This window comes from Aquila chrysaetos, chromosome 13 (assembly GCF_900496995.4).
Source record: "Aquila chrysaetos chrysaetos chromosome 13, bAquChr1.4, whole genome shotgun sequence".
Classification (NCBI taxonomy): domain Eukaryota; kingdom Metazoa; phylum Chordata; class Aves; order Accipitriformes; family Accipitridae; genus Aquila; species Aquila chrysaetos.
In genome coordinates this window covers 10,142,702-10,160,939 of record NC_044016.1, presented here as the reverse complement: position 1 = coordinate 10,160,939, position 18,238 = coordinate 10,142,702, and the positions used below count along the sequence as shown (strand labels likewise).

Below are 18,238 nucleotides of genomic sequence, written 5' to 3'. Positions count from 1 at the left end.
TTTACCTGAAAATGACAATCACTCTTGTATTTAAGCGTGGTTCAAGCATCTGATGAAGCAGCTCTTGAAAACCGTATCTTTCAATACAAAGTTTCAGCTTTTTTTACTTTAAATGTTCTGTCAGATTTTAGTTGTATATAAATAAGCTAAATATACCAAACCTGGCTAGTACAGTATGACTCTTTGTATCTACACGAAAAGTTTTAGAACATTAGATATCTGTCCCAACTTGGAGTAGGGGTTTGGGAGTCCTCCTAGTGCTCTGGCCCTACATATATTTATATTAGTTGGTTTGCAATTCTTTTCTGCAAATCTACAAAAGTCTCATTAACTGCAGCATAGGAGTGGTTTGTGTGTAAAATATTTGTGCAAACCAAGAGCTTTCAAGTAATTTCAAGTGCATGAAAGTAATATCTGAGGAATTCATTAACAGTTACAGGTGGCAAACTACCCGGCTGTGCTAAATTGCCCCACATATATCCAAGCACCCTGAAGAAAACAACATTTTCTAAGAGCCACCACAGACAGCAAGCTCTCGTTTTAGGGTCACCCTGTCAACGCAGGCACTCCCCGGCCTGTGACGCAGCCAGCCTCGGCTCCTGGCCTGTGGGGAGCAGCTGGCCCCCGCTGCCGCCAGCTGTTGCCCCAGGCCTTGTGGGGCCCGGAGCGGCACTGTGGGGCCCGCCGCCCGCAGGCCCTGTGACTCCCAGACCCCGCCGGAGGCGGTGGCCGGGGCGCAGAGCCACAGGCTGCTTTGGCAGCGCCTGCTTGGCCCCGGCAGAGCTCTCCCTGAGAGGGAAAATCTTTCCGCCGGCGGCATTTCTCTGAGCACGGGCGTTTGCCAGTCTGGCAGCGAGCTTCCCCCGGTCCTGCGGCCCCACCGGCGAGCCCGGGCCTATCAGTCACGGGCAGGAGGCCCCATCTCCTCTTCTGAGAGACTCCCTAGCTAGAGCGCTTTCAAAGCCGAGGCACAGCCGAGCCACTTTGATTAACCATATTAAATCATTAAATTAACTTTTCCTGAGATATTCATCTGCCGAGCATAGAAGACTAAAAGGTGAAAAGTAATTATAAACACGTGTCAAGGGAAGGAGGGAACGGCGACCGTGGGCATTCAGAGGGGAAGCCGTCGACAACAATTTTCTCATTATCACGTGTGCAGCCACAACTTCAGCGCTTGGCCATTGTGGCAATGATACAGGCAGGATGAACTGCAAAAAACGTACAAAATTGAAAGAGAAATCTGTAAGAGGAACACCAGACATCTGTGAATTCTTTTGCAGGATATTTTATTTGTTATTTGCAGGTTTCATTAGTGTTCTTCACTGCCCATAATTGCGAGCTGGTAAAATTTAGAGGCTTGTTGATCTCCTGAATTCTACAATGAGAGCGACCTGAATTATAAAATGTTTTTCTCATATTTGCTTGACGAGAGAAGTGTCAGAGGATTGTGATCAGTGGCACAAAATCCAGCTAGAAGCAAGACAGCTGTGGTGTACCCCAGGGGTCATACTGGGGCCAATACTGTTCAACATCTTCCTTAATGACCTTGATGATGGGGGAAATGTGCACCCTCAGCAAGTTTGTGGATGATACAAAAGGGCCACTAAGATGATAAAGGGACTGGAGCATGTCTTTTATGAGGAAAGGCTGAGAGAGCTGGGACTAATCAGCCCAGAAAAGAGAAGGCTTAGGGTGATCTATCAATGTGTATAAATACCTGATGGGAGGGAACAAAGGAGAAGGACTCTTCTCAGTAGTGCCTAGTGACAGGACAAGAGTCAATGGGCACAAATTGAAATACACAAAATTCCACCTGAAAACAAGAAACCACTTTTTTACTGTGAGGGTGCTCAAACACTGGAACAGGCTTCCCATAGAGGAGTATCTCCATCTGTAGAGATATTCAAAACTTGACTGGACATGGTCCTGGGAAACCTGCTCCAGCTGACCTTGCTTGAGCTGGGGGGATGGAATAGATGATCTTAAGAGGTCCCTTCCAAACCCAACGATCCTGCAATTCTGTGATATTCTGGATTCCAAAGGAAAGTAGAAGCAAAAGCTGCTCAAAACCTCCACTGAAACAGTGTGTTCTACAGCTTCTTTCATTTGTTTAAATACCGATTGTAATCTATATTCCAAATTTTGGTGGCAGCATAGTAACGGCATGTGGAATGCACTGGAATACAAAGTAAAGCAACCCAGCCTTTAGGAAAAAAATTCTTTGATGTGATGACCCTGTACTTCATTTATTACTCTCCTGAGTGTGACTGGCTGTATCCAAAGTGTATCTATGCTTTTACATGTTTCTTTGAAGGCAAGATGGGCTAGCACAGTATTCCCTGAACCCCCAAAATTTACACTCTAACTTTATACTCTCATCCTAGAATACAGATCCTGAACACCATGTTGAAATATACTACCTTATCCAATAAACTCCTGGTTCAACAGTCAGAACCTCACTTTAAGGATTTAAATCTGCTGAATATTCCTTTCTTGGATGAAAGGGAAAAAACATTTTGACATTTTAAAGATTACAAGGGTCAGATTTGAAGGATTTTGGATTCTGAGGAGTCAGAAGTAGGCACTTGAGACTGTGGGATTATGCTCATTTCAAGACCTACTTTACCTTAAACATTTAGCTCAGCTTTTTTTCTTCTTGACAAGGTGTCGTGGTTTAACCCCAGCCAGCAGCTAAGCACCACGCAGCCGCTCACTCACTCCCCCCCACCCAGTGGGATGGGGGAGAAAATCGGGAAAAAGAAGCAAAACCCACGGGTTGAGATAAGAACAGTTTAATAGAACAGAAAAGAAGAAACGAATAATGATAATGATGACACTAATAAAATGACAACAGCAATAATGAAAGGATTGGAATGTACAAACGATGCGCAGTGCAATTGCTCACCACCCGCCGACCGGCACCCAGCTAGTCCCCGAGCGGCGATTCCCCGCCCCCACTTCCCAGTTCCGATACTGGATGGGACGTCACATGGTATGGAATACCCTGTTGGCCAGTTTGGGTCAGGTGCCCTGGCTGTGTCCTGTGCCAACTTCTTGTGCCCCTCCAGCTTTCTCGCTGGCTGGGCATGAGAAGCTGAAAAATCCTTGACATTAGTCTAAACACTACTAGCAGCAACTGAAAACATCAGTGTTATCAACATTCTTCTCATACTGAACTCAAAACATAGCACCGTACCAGCTACTAGGAAGACAGTTAACTCTATTCCAGCTGAAACTAGGACACAAGGGTACAACAGGTTCTTCTGAATTTGACACACACAGGACAGCCTTCTGGGAAATGGGTAATGCTATTGATAATTTTTTGTTACTGCACTCCAGTTATGACTCAGGACCCTACTGCACAGAACAGATCACAGTAATTGTTCAAAAGAATTTACAGTCAAAGTATAAAACAAAAAACAACAAGGAAAAAAAATAAGATAAAGAGGGTTGTCAGTGCCCTCAGATACATTTGCAAGCACCAGATTAAGTAGTGCCTAGGCTTAACAGTGAATAAAAATCTGAACGAGGGAGTAGAAAAATACCAGAGTTGCTTCATCACTGATCCCACTGAGAGCTGTGGTGCTTTCCTCTCTCCTGTTGCATTAGCAAGCCTTGCTGTTGCGCTTACTGTAGCATCTTCTCATGGAATTCAACAAAGGAATTTCTAAAGAAATTTCCCTGAAATTAGGGAGAAAATAAGCAAATTTTCCCTTCTCAGCAAACTCAAAGGAAAAGTAAGAAAAGACAGCATCTTCTGGTGGGGTTCTGTGTTTATGTTAAATTTTGATTAACCAGAAAAGATAATTCAGCAGGGAAAGCCACACCTTTTCTTGGGGGTCTCACATTTGTGGGTAACCCTTTCCCAATGTCCACAGAGTAGTCCGTCTGTGTAGGCTTCACTGAAATCAATGGGCTGAAGGTAAAATAATTTCAAGATTAGCGATTTAATTTTTCATTTGTCTCAGCTCTGAACTCAGCATGAGGACATGAATTACATATTTCATACAATGCCAAAATTGGAAAATACATAACTAAACTATTAGGCAGCAGTTACAAATAACAGAAGGAAGTGCTTCTTCCACATGCGCAAAACTGAATTAGAAAACTTACTGCCATAGCAAGTTACAGAAGCCAAAAGCATAAATGTATTAAAAAAAAGAAAGGCAATTCTACCACAGACCATTAAGCATGATGGTCCAAGATGCAACTTTCAGCTCAGGAATTCCACAAACTACCAGCTGAATTTGTATTAACAGGAAGACTCATCCTATGCTTAGCACATTTCTTACATTTTCTTCCTAAGCATCTACAACCTGACATTGTCAGAGAGGTCAACGGTTGAATACAGCCATTCTTAAGTTCACAGGGTCATTTTATTTTGCAGTATTCAACAGCTATCTGTTATAACAGACTAAAGAACTGGGATCCAGTTACTATATCCACTTAATATAAAGGAATGTCTTATTCTTCTGCTTCCTGAAAGCTGCATGCCGATAACCTCTTACCTGTCCAGCCTGGTGTAGACTTTTTCATAACCCTGACACATAATCATGGCACAATGCCAACAAATTAAAACAAAATTTTGGTTCTGACCATCAGCTGTGAATAAACTATGTAATCCATATGCTTCTACTATGGTCTTTAATTTCTACTAATATAATTTGTATTGCTTTACAGCATAGATAAACAGTATTCAAATCAACAAGTTCATCAAAGAAATCACAGTAAGAATAGAAAGCCCATGCAGTTTTGGTATTGTAGGCACATTACTCACAAATAGTCAAGAGATTTCAAACTGAAGAAAACAAAATAAGTGCATGTTTGCTCTTGAAAATGTATACATGCGATATTTCAGAGAAACAACACAAAACATATATGCTTACGTAAAAACACTAAGCACATATTAGCTGGGCTTCAGGAAAGCAGCAATAATATACTGCCTGTGGGCTAAGGCACTTTCTAAAACTGTTATATTGGCCAAAGCTGAGCCAAACCAAAGCATCAGCTTTGGGCATTATCTCATTAGCACTTTTTTAATTGTTATGAATTATAGAATTCATTTTAGAGAGTACATAAACAAATCTACTCGTCACAATTTGTTACAATGAAAGTAAGATTTTGTACTATCGCCTCATTTAGTCATCAGGTAACATAATCCAGACTGTTGTCTGTAATATGCTCCCTTCCCAGGCAACTTTGTAGCAGCCAGCAAAGGCAGTCTATTAATAGAGAGCAGAAAGCCAGATCCGTGCTACCTGCCAGGAAGAGAGGTCCCAAAATGTTCTCTGTGTAGCAGAAAGACAATCCAGCGTTTCTTCCTAAAAACATCTGCCTCCCATGGGTAAAAAGACCCAGACTCCATGAAACATCTCATGTGCAGTGGTTCATACAGCTCCTGTCCACAACCCACAGCTCAACAGTGACCAAACCCCATAAACCAAAGGCCCCAAATTCTTTTTATTCCGTAATAACCCACACCTCCATATCATAGTGGTATCAACCAAAGCATCTGATTAACATAAATGCATGCTAGTTCCCACTGAAATCAGTTAGGTTTATATGACCAAAATTAGGCAAGTATATCAAGTGCTTTCATACATCAGGTCAAATAGTATCTTATGGGACCCACATTTAGAGTTAATTTAGGTGAACTGGATGTAACAACAGGGAAGGAAAAAAAAAAAATCACATATACTAAGCAAAAACAAGCAAACAAAAAAGGCATTTTCCCCCCAGATCATCAATAGGTTGGGAAGGCATACCTTAAATAAAATTGCTTTTTAGTATTTGTGTTGCATCTTAATTTCTATTGTTCTTTGAAGTCAGTACATTGCTATGTATGTGGATGACACAAATACTACCCTTCCAAATGTTAGCTATGCTGTGTATACACAAAAATAGACAATTAATACTTTATAGCTCCACAAAAGGAGGTATAAGCATCCCGTGTTATTAGATGTACATAAAAAATGGTACTTAACAACATTTACCTGTGAGCATACTAGTGTCAGCAAGCTCAGCACTAGTGATGGGTACATTGGGACCATCCTCTTCATATGCTTTCAAAATGTACTTCTCAATTACACCTATGACCCCAGCAGGTTTGTCCCAGGTGACCTCAATGCTGTAACCATTTATACTGTGAACTCTGGAGGGAGTTGGCACATTTTGTGGAACTGTAGAAGGATAAAATAGAAAATAGAGAAAATGGCAGTTCTAAGGAGACTATTGCCCCTATTCTTCACTTTTAATGGCTGCAGTAAATCAGACTCAACCATTAGCATAAATACAATTTATTAGAGTTGTAACTTTTCAGCATTGATTTAATATGACTGCACATCTTGAGCTATTCAGTTTAAGCTATATTTCAAAACCATCAAAACTCCATCTACATAACATTCCTTCTTGTCTTGTTGCGATTTTCGAAAAACATTTAATGTATCAAACATATTTAAGCATCACTCACAAAGAGAGGAGGTGGATTGTATGTAGCTAACAAGTTCAGGCATTATAATCATACAACTGAATGAAGCAAGACTGTATTGCAATAGAAAAAGGTTTGATATTTATCTGTTGGATATCTAAGACACAGAATGCCACAACTATGAAACATTTCTAAAAATGTGCATTCTCATTTACAAAAGTACTTCAAAAAATTTAAGCTCTTCCATTTATTTTCATATTGCCACAAAACTGTATAACTGTCTCAGGGCAAAGCAGAGATTTGTAAGGCCTTTTTGCAAAATCCTTCGCTTCTGATCATTCCATATTATAAAAAGAAAAAAAGAAAAAAAAAGGAAAATGAAGATGTTTAAAAGAACTGGAAAGCCAAGCTCATATATGCATACAGTTGCTAATAATAAAAAAAAAAATCATCCCATTTCCCATAACCTTTAACTATTTATTAGATATTACTATACCAAGTAAAGGTCTGGCCAGTAACAACTTCATCACAGATGACTGCACAAGGGATGAAGAGGAAAGGCCCAAGGAACACTATGGCAGGATGATGGATGATGAGTTTGCTGTAAATGCATGTGGACTCCCTAGCCCTGCTGATGACCATTCGCTCTTCTCACCATCAAATAACCTCTTTTTTTGTGATTTTATTGTTTAGTTTCATTAAATATGAATGCAGCCCTGGTTTTTACAAGAAGGGTACCAGAATGGAAAGTATAAAAATACCTGGAAGTTGTGATTCTTGTGTAAAGAAAGAAGGTGATGCTCTAGGAAAGCTTCAGTTACTACAGTAATATATTGATTTTATTAGTTCTGAAGTGTATCATAGGGCAAGGTAAGCTACTGTATAGCAGATGGTCTTCTCATAAGGGACATAACAAAACCAACTCAAAAATAATTAAATAGCGCAATTATTCTCCAACCCCGGGGAACAGGGACTGCTCAATGCTGTGGTCAGCTTGCAAACATAAATTTATGGTAAACCTTATAGTTGTCACACAGTTGATACAAAAATATGCATGTATTTTCTCTCTTCTGGGTGCTACACAAAATAATGACAGTAAGTTGTATAAGAATGCATTTGCAAGTCAAGTATTTACACAGGTATCGTATCATTTTTTAAGATCATACATTGAATATCTTGCATCAAAAGAATTCTCTGCATTCATGGAATGCAATTAGGCTTCAATTTACAGAATAAGGAAAATTGGTTAAATAAAATATGTGAACTGTAAATCTTCAAAAACTTGCTGGCCCAATAAGGTTTGCAAAAACACTGAACAGAAAAAGAAAGGTCCTTTAAGTTTTCTTCATAAAATATATGAAAAATTTGTTCTTTAAGGCTCAGCACATATTATGTTCCTACTTTGAAACCCCCTCCACAAACCACATGCTGCTCTTCTAGTAAATATTGCCATATTTTCACACACAATCTATGGACTACTTGTTAAAAGAATCCTCATTCAGCAGCACTGAGCAGCATACCCATGCGCAGGTAATGTAAAGAAAAACTTTCACAAGACCCTCTTCTTCCTAGTAACTACAGGGCCTCTTATCTTCCACAGCTTGTGCCTGCTAATCCAGTATCTCCTTTCTCTACACTTGATTTTGTATAACTAAGTTATACATAGGAAAATACAGATTTACTTACTCCAGCAGACTCATGTAACGTGAGGTTAGATGTGCGCGTATGAACATACCTAGATGCATGGCTCTTCCTACTCAATGCAGTTCAATCCTTTCAGATTCTTTGCTCTCACATAACTGCATAATCTAATATATATTTGGAAAAGACCTTGAATCATGTGCGGAAAATACCTGCCTGAACACTTTATAGCTGAAGATAGTAATTAGGTACCCATTCAAAGCATTAAGCAGTTTTGCTCCTTCAGAAACACTGTGCAACTTACACTACTCAAAATTGTTGTGGCGGGATTTTCTCCAACCTGACATTAGATAGTTAATGAAAAATGGGAATAAGTAAGCCTTAAAATTATATTTACCTGATTCTCTTGTACGAACACGGGTCCACACACTAGATACTGATCCTCCTTCATTTGAGGCCACCACACTATAAAGGTATTCTTCAAAGAACATAGAGAAGTATAGAGGAGAAAAAAAAAACAAACAAACACTGAACACTGTAATACATTAATACAGAATGAAATAAAAATGATGTATTTCAGTTAAGGAACCAACGTGTTACCTGTAAATGGTTGTAGACCACTCTCATAAACACTCTGCTCTTTTCCTCGGTATACTAGGATGGAGTCATTTCCCCTGCAGTTAACAGCACTGTCAGTTGATAGGCATCCATCCAGATTGACTCTGACAGCACTGCTGGACACAGATGCCAAGTTAACGACAGCACCTCGTGTAAATTTAACATCCTTCATGCAACCACCGAAACCTAGCAAACAGTAAGGGATTAGTATCACATAAAGAGCTTCAGTCATTAATTAAGAATAGCTTTTGTTCCTTTCAATTCTATATTTTCAGCATTAAAGACTGTAATGTGAATATGTTGACTTCCAACATGACATTCTGTCCCCACTTTCAAGATACTAAGCTGGTAAAAATTCCTGGTATTCTAGCATTGAGTTCCTGCCTTACTGAACTATACTTTCATTGTTATCAATTCCATCCCACAAGGAAATAGCTTTCTGTTTTCTCTTCTGTCACTTCTCTCTTTAAAATTATTTCCATAAAAGTGAGTCTAAATTTGAAAATCAGCTTTCTGCTGCTTGCTAATATTTTGTTAATATACACTCTTCCTCAAACTGAGAAGAATATCTAGATTAAAAATATAATTAACTTCAGGAGATCACAGAGGTATATCAGTTTATCCTAATGGGGATATAACTGGTATGCTGTTTACAAACATACTCTAGAAACATAACCCCAAACTGTTCATTTATGAAAAAAAAAAGTAACTTCATTTTATATTTATTTCTCTATATACTTATATATATTTCTGTGTGTGTGTGTGTGTAACATTCCTTTCAACATTACAAATATGTTAAATGAGTTACTTGCAGTAAAAACGCCACTACAAAACTCAGGATGCAGTTGTTAAAATTTCTATATACATCTATAACTTAATTTACAAAGAAATTAATAAATTGATACAAAATAGTTCTCAAATCTGAGTAAAGTACAATGATTGGTGTTTAACATAAACCCAAAAGTAAACAGTAACCAAACTGAAGACTTCAATTCATTAAAAAATTAACTTTGTAAATTAAAAATCAGCCTCTCACCAATCAGTGTTTTTAGCTTTGTGAAAGCATTGTATTTATATCTTATGTACTTTTATTGCCTTTATTACTGCAAGGTGGCAGATCAGAGTAGTATTTTTACTTAGACACCCAATTTGAGAATCTAATATCCATACATAGTTCATGCAAAAAGAAAGGGGCACTGAAGGTGGACACCCATTTTGAATCATCCTCTAAAACACCTTCTCTCTCCACAATGCTAGGAATTTAGACAGACTGCTCCTTAAAATGAATACATAACCTCTCAGGAGAGCATGTGATGGGTCATGCAAAGGCCTACAGACTCTAGCTGAAATTTCTTAAAGTTGTAACTGACATGGAGGTGGGGTGGGAGGAAAAGGATATTTATCCCTCATTTGCCGTGAGCAAAACAATATTCCTTTATTCAAAATTAACTACCACGCAGCCATTAATTGAGAAAACCTTTTTTTTGTAAATTGTAATTGTAAATATTTATTAAACTGGGAAGGTCTCCATATTCTATTATCATACCATTACATCATTATAGTCCTAAATAAAAGTATGTTTCAAAGCTGTAATGCCTAATCTTGCTCATCTAAATCTACATTTAGGAACACAAAAGAATGTTTTTATCTTCAGACACTCTGAATATAAAATTGCAGCCACCATCTTATCTTGCTGCATGCTGACGAGGCTCGGTGAAAAAAGTAATGTTTATTGATGTGCCTCAATATGCCATTCAGACATTCACTTTAGATGTTATTTTGCCCTAGATTCTTTGTTCACAGATCTCTTTGCTGCAGGAGTTGCGAATGCATCCACTCAGGAGGCTATACCATCTGCTGTGAGGCAACACTGACAGGGTATGACTGGCTAGCTCTTTTGGGCCATAAAAGTTATGCACACAGAACCTGGAGGAAGATTATAATATACGTGATACCTACAGCTGGAAGAACACTTAAAACAATATTTTTGAGCTATCTGTGAATGCCACTGCATAGATTCGATTCAAACTATTCTTAGGCTGTGAAATCACAAGGCTTCAATGCAGCTCTGCAGAGCTTACTTGAATGCACGCATCCAATGTGAGCTCATGCATTCAAAGCCACTTACTAGATTCCCCACTAATCACTTACTGACTGCTACTTATTTGCCCACAGTATCTGAAAAATAGACCAGGACTGATGAATAGCTTCGGAAGTAATGAAAAAACACACCCAAACCGTAAACAGAGCTAGTTTAATGGACACTTTTTGACTACAATTCATACAGTAGATCCTTCGGTGGAGGCCACTAGTATCAGGCTATAATTAATGCTTCTCTCTTTTCCCTAGAAATTTGACCTGTTCCAGAACAGAAGGGTCATAGTGGTGGCTAAAAACATGACCATCTCCCCTCCTCCTGATAACATGGAAAACATCATGGTAAAGTAGCCAAAATCCAAATTCAGGGTTTTATACTCAATTTTTTAGACCAGAATCAGTATCGCCTAAAAAAGGACTAATAAGCTCTCAACAGTTCTTCCGTGTGGCAGCATCCAGCCTCATTACAGAGATTTAAGCTGTTTACTGTCTTCCACTGGTTTTGTATTCTAGATCTGTGAGTGACACAAGCTGATCAAGTGAAACAATTTTATCTGAACTGGCTTCCTCTGATGAAGATTTGAGATCATCTGGTTGGGCATCTCAGATTACCATTTGCTACTCTCCAGTTCCTCTCCCATGAGTTAAATTGCTTTAGATATCACTGGGTTGGAAGAATTTTTATAGCATTACAAAAGGATCAGGACTAAGCTAGATGGGTAGAGATAACTGCTAGTTAATGCAACCATGAGTGGGAGGAAAAATTCATGTTACATATTCAAGAATTCACACTACCAGCAACAGAATGTCCACCTTGTGCATGACACCAGTTTTTGAAAAACATATAATCTTCGTGGTGTCACCTTACCTTGTTCTAACCCCAATTCTTTATAAAAATTCTGAATCTCAGATGGGATTCCTCCAACGTAGATGGGTGAGTTTACGTTTAGATGCTGAACACGGGGTTCAAGCATCTGCTCTCTCAGTTCATTCATACTTGCTGAAACTATGAAGCCCTCCTTATTCACGGTGACTTTGTTCCACTTTCCATCACAATAAGACAGTCCTAACCAGAGATCCACTTGTGTAAAGACAATGCCAGTTTTTAAAAAGATGCTTAATATTCCACTCTTCAGTTCAATCTATATATTTTAAAACAGAAAAAAGATTTTGAAAGAGACATCACATACACAGCAACAACAGACGGTTATTGTTAAAAAATAATCAAGGGAGTCAATGAAGAAGATCAATGAGCAAGACATTTTTACCTTCAGGATAGCAGAAATTACAATAAAATTGTTTCCTCAAAACACTCTAAATACAGTGTATCAGTTAATTCAGAATGTAGGAAAATATATTCTGATTTTTTGACAATTGACTTTGGTACTAATGTAGCTAAGTAAAAAGAGAAGACAATGAACCAGGACTGTTTTGCTTTTTTTGAGAATGAGAAAACAGTGTTTTATCTATCAATTCATTTTTTAGAAGAATGTAACAAGATAATAAGGAAATGAAATGTCAGACCTGATTAAGGTCTTTTTAATTGGCTGATGAACTCAATTTCAGATTTTTCCAGCATACATTGATTCTGTATTTCATCCTTATTCTTCTAAATCTTGTAAGAAAATAATTGGTTTTGTATGTGCTTTTTGAGATTAATGTGCCAATTCTCCAATAGAAATACATTTTACTTAAATTTTTCACTGCAGAAGTTTCCAAATGCTTTACTGCAAGACTCTTTATCCTAACTGAATGGAACACAAGTGGGCTGAGACTGTAAATTGTCAGGTATAGAGCACTAAACACTTAGGTGATGAACTGGTGGTTGAAAATTATCGATACGTTCACAAAAAGGCATTACTGTTTCCATGCCAAAATCTTATTAAGTGAAATAAAAACTACAGATTTAATATAAATGCTTATCACCAGTATTGACAAACTGACACATTTAGGTTACTGATAATATTAATATTGCAGTATTTGTAATTGGATAGTATTTCCTTAACAGGGACCCCTACTGAAGAAAGAACTCACTACTTGAGGTATCAGGGGCAATACACATCCTAGTTCAGAGTGCACACCAACTGCTTGCTCATGAGACAGAGGGGTTTTGTTTACTTGTTTCTTTGGGATCACAACTTTTCCTGCTTCCATAAGTTCATAGCCCTTCGTAGCTAAGGACTCTACAATACAAGTGAAGGACAGATCATTGCACCAATGTTGATGAGTATAGCTTGAAAAAGCACTCCCTTGGACAAGTCACCATTTTTCTTCACTGATGAGAATTAATACGAGTGCACTGTGCTGGTGTGAAGAAAGCATTTCAGCTGCATGACTACAATAGTATGCCAGCAAGTCTGCCAGACCTGGGAGCTGGAGAGAGGGCATGGTGTTTGACATGAGGTCACTACTCAGCACATCCCTCTTCCAATTTACTCATCTTGGCATAGTCTTAAAGCAGGCAGTGAATGATGCTTGTGCTTTTTGTGTTGACCTGAACTGACATTCAGAATGCCCAAGTGCAGCTAAAGATAGGGGACCACTGTTCACTTTGAACTGTTCTGCATGGTGAAGATAAAAAAAAGCAAAGTCCTGCATAGATCTAGCATCTCTCTGGTACTGAACATAGGTTCAGAAAAACAACAGATAAATTGTTTGCTCTGGATAAAATTCTGAGACCACTTTAAAAAGAATGCTTGATTGTTAATCTGTCCTTGGAAAATATATTATTACTTTACCAAAAATGCATGAAGATCATCTTATTCTGTCAGACATCTCAGTTACCATGTCTCAACAGAACAAGAGCATTATATCACAGCTCTAAACCTGAGCAGGTTCTCAGTTTAATGCTTAAAAGCATACTTGCTTTTCAGAATTTGGGGTACAAATATTAAGCACCACTGCAATATTTTATTAATACTGTTCTCTATGCACACAATCTTATTTTGGTATACCTGAGCATGTAAGTAAGGTTGGAATTAGGAAAGCCAAAGCTTAGCCTGAATCTGGAAAACATGTGGGGCAAGAATAGCTTCTATAGGCCCACTGGCTGGTTGTAGCATCTCTCTGAGATTGATACAGGGACTGATTCTGATTAAAAATGTTATTAATGAGCTGGGCAATAGGATGGGGTATACTGTCAGCAAGTTTGCTGTTGATAGCAAAGGGGGCTGCCACTGGTATTCTAGACATAGAAAGCAGCTTTGAAGAAAAGGACTGAGGGTCAAGATGGACTGCAAATTGAACAGTGGTCAGCAATGTACCCTTGAAATGAAGGCCAACATGCACTGGGCTGTATTAGAAATAAGGTAGGCAGTGGGTCCAAGAAGATGATTCTTCCCCTCGATTCATCACATATAAGACCCTATCGGGTCTACTGTATTCAGTTGGAGATACTCCAGTATATGAAAGATACTGATACACCAGAGTGAATCCAGTGGAGGGGCACCAAGTTGATCAGGGGTTGGAGCACGTAACATATGAGTTGAAGCTGAGACAACAGGGTTTGTTGAGTCTTAAGAGTAAGCACGAAGAAAACTTAAATTTTCAACTACCTTATGGGAGGATATAGAGAAGACAGACCCAGACTCTTCTCAGAGGTGCATAGTGAAAGGATGAGAAGCAAAAGACAAGTTGTAATGAGAGAAATCACAGTTAGATATCAGGATATTTTTTTTTTTCTATAACGAGGATGGTCAAAGATTGGAACAGGCTGTAGAATTTGAGAAGCTGTGGACTGTCCATCTGTAAAGAGATGCACAATATGCAAACAGAAAATGCCTGGAGCAACCTTCTCAAAGTTAAGTTGGTCCTGCTTTTAGCAGAGATTTGGAATAAATTACTTCAAAAGGTCCCTTCAACTTAAATTATTTTGTGCTTCTGTATTTCCATGTCTGCAGGGACCAGTCCCTACCTCACCCAATCTGCTTATAAATATATGATTTTGAAGATGAAAGGAATATCCAGCCATAGCTCTCAGAAACAAAACTCAGATAGGATAGGGGCTGCATTAGAGGCTGAATGAGACTTTGTTAATACTGCCATCCAAAATGATCTCAATCAGTGTAGAGCAACAAGAGTGGTTATGGCTTCATCTCCTTTGAACTGGGAAGTCTTCCTGAGATTCAGGAAAATCAGCAGAGACAAGCAATGGACTTGAAAGAACTTGGCAATGACAGTCAGTCTGTGAGCCCTTTGAAAGAAAAATACATGGTAGTGATGTTGATGCTGAACCAGTCTTTCCAGTTCAAAATCAATAAGGTTAAAGAGATGTTCTGTACTGGTACTAGCCCTGTTCAGACCTGCAAACCAGAGGGAAGAGGCCCAAACATAGACAATACCCTCCTCAGAATCAGTCACTCTTTAATGGAAAGGGAATAGGAATCTCTTCCTTATGACAGAGAGAAATCACTGGTGACCAATAGGAATATCACCTTCACAAGACCTATGTGAGTAACAGTCACTTCATTGCTAATAGAAAGATTTCCACTTTGAGTTCTCAAAATGCTTATTTCACACCTCTCCTTAGTTCCATCACAGGTCATACCTTCATCTTGGACACTGGTTATTTTACTTCATACAGCTGTTCAAAAGTGCAATTCTTTTGAAAAAGTTCCTGCAGGACTTTTTTCATACTTTGTAGCTTTGCAGAAGCAAATCATCAGCTACAACGTCTTGGGAGCTGGTGCCACTGTTGCACGTAAGATGGCAGTGCTTAGGCTTTTGCTGCTGTTGAAGTAGTCAGCATCAAAATCAGTAATGCAAACTCTACCAGCAGTCACAGTACCTTCTTTCAATCACAAACTCATGAGAAAACACAAGCCAGAGAGCTAGAGATTCATACTAGTTTATCTGGTCACACTTTGCTCATAATTATTATGCCTGGATCAAAACAGAATCAGATTGACCTCTCTGGCTTGAGTTAATCCTCAGGGCATAGAAGTCATGGAAGAAGTGACCTTTACATACAGCACCTTTCTAAGACATAATTTTGTCTTGGGCAGAAGACAAGACAGAGTCTTTGGCTGTTTGGTAGCAGGCCAGCCGTGTGTCTAGCTACAGTCATTCCAAAACTATAAAGCTAATAAGAGAGCTGTGACCTATGCAAAGGCAAGGGTCAGGGAATACCATCTTACACTGGCATTCAGGATAAGTGGTATGGCTTGTAATCTGTTTTGCAGTGCAAGTGTCTCCTGACCAAAGCTCCTAACAAAGACATCGTAGCTCATGCGCAACATGCTACACACCTCATTTTCACTTTCTATTAACCTTTTTTTGTGAGCTCAAGTGTACGGAAAAACCTTCTGTCATCATTATGTATGTGTAGAACACAAAGCTGCAAGGGTTGGAAAAGCATGCATATACTCATCCTCTCTGAATATCCTCATCTTAAGGCTATGGAGATGTTGAGGTCAGGAGTAAAGTGAGATTAAAAAAATTTTACTTGACTTAGGACAAATGCTAAGAAAATTATCTAATCACAGTTTTCAGTACTAAAAATAATATAAATATAAAACTGCCAAAAATCTGGAAGTATGAGTAGAGAAGGAAAGTGTTTTGTCTCACTACTTTGTGCTTTTGACTGCACTTCCAATTTAGCAAGTCCCCCTTTTCCTTTATAGTCAGAAGCTATTTTCTCATATTTGTTAGTCTTTCACAGACCAATAGAAAGGAAACAAGGATCACATAGCACAAGAATCTCCAGAAGAATCCAAGCCCCATGTTTGTCCCTGTGAATAGCATTCACATAAATAGTGTCCCTGTACTGTGAATTACACGCATATAAGTCTTTTTAGGGTGGGACAGTAGTGTGTGTATAGCATCTCACGAACTTAGTTATTACTTGAGGGCAAAACTAAAGTAATAACATGTAATTAGCAAGATTTGTTACTGGAACTCATTATAATTTTTGAACTAAGGCTGCTTGAAAAAGAGGAAGCAATCAGGTCAAGCAGAATTCAAAATCCAGGAAAAAATTATCTGCTGGAAAAGTCAGTAATATAAAAAGTAAATATAGAGCAAGTTATAGTTGACCTGAAAAGGAGAAAAATATATTTATACATTTTAGGTCACAAGTTTAAAAGAAAAGGCACATTAGATATAATGCCATGCAATAAAACAGGCTGTGACATGACAGCCATTAGCAAAACAGCTGCATTATAATAAATAAATGAAATTCAATAAAAATGCAGAAAGAGCAGATTAGGTCATATAAAGTAACAATACCCTCAAAAATCTCTAAATGTACATGATTACTTCTTGGACCAACTAAAAAGATATATTACTTTCAGTGTAATACCTACTAGTTGGTGCAAGTAGTAACTACAGTTGACCCACTAAGTAATGGTGACCACAGCCTAATTACATTCAAAATCCTTGGGGGAAGAAACAAATGAAAATCCAGAGTCATGTAACTAATAAAAAAATTTGAAAAACTGCAACATATTCAGTCTTAAACAAAATCCTGGAAAAGATGGAATCACCAGTACTTCTGCGCATGTAACAGTCTTATTTAACAGACACCAAAAAGAAAGTTCATAGGCATTATCTCACAAATTTGCCTAATACAGGATTTATGCACCCTCCTCTACAGTGTTGGGAAAACAGTCATAGGGATGAGATGGGATTAAGCTGGACCACTAATTTCTGTCCTTATGTTTCAAGTCAAAATGAAGAAAACGTGTTGATTATAAAAAATATATATACCTTAAAGAGAAAGCTTTATTAGGATACCAGACAACTTCCAGCACGAACTTTCTGATTTACAATTTAATTGATTTTGTTCTAGTATGAGAAATGGGAAATTGGGTAACTCTATACTTTCCCAGGAATTAAGTGAAAGCTTTTAACGCACGTCTTCTATTCTCTTTTTTAATCACTTCTAATCCAGCAAAGAGAATAATTCTGCTTTTCATATATTGATATCTTCCTTATTTATGATATAAAGGTAACTTATTCTGAGCATTTGTTGGAGTCTTTTTGCTCCGCACAGCATTTCAAAACAAATAAAACACAAAAATAACTTATGGTTTGAAATTTCTTTAAGTGCTGGACATATCTTAGCAGACAAAACTCACAGGTCATATCTGAATATAGTTATTTGTATTTCTGAACTTACTGCAAGATAATCTGGGCCATCTTTGTTGTATACAAAGAAAAGCAATCCATTCAGTTGATCTGTTTTAAATTTGAATGAGATCTCAAATTCCAGTCCACCACTGAAAACATCTGAATGCAGTTCCAAGAACCCTTGAAAGAAAGTGAATACATACATAAGTTAGTCAAATACATAAATAAATAGGTTCAAGAAACCAAAAGCAAAAATCTAGGTGCTACTTTCTACTTCGACATGAAGAACTCAGAGGTTTCAAGATTCAGGTTTACAAATTTATCACTTGGCTTTGTAAGGGACAGTTATCCATAATGTACAGCAACAAACCAAACTGGTGCAAT

The 18,238-nt window shown here is 38.2% G+C and overlaps 1 protein-coding gene across 1 annotated transcript in view; it reads right to left on the bottom strand.

Moving 5' to 3' along the window:
* USH2A (usherin) overlaps nucleotides 1–18,238 on the bottom strand; it is a 395,016-nt gene that overhangs the window by 225,498 nt on the left and 151,280 nt on the right. The window contains 5 exon segments of the mRNA XM_030034435.1: nucleotides 5,997–6,182; nucleotides 8,469–8,549; nucleotides 8,672–8,875; nucleotides 11,655–11,928; nucleotides 17,904–18,034. Of these exon segments, the coding sequence (XP_029890295.1) occupies nucleotides 5,997–6,182; nucleotides 8,469–8,549; nucleotides 8,672–8,875; nucleotides 11,655–11,928; nucleotides 17,904–18,034 (876 nt within the window).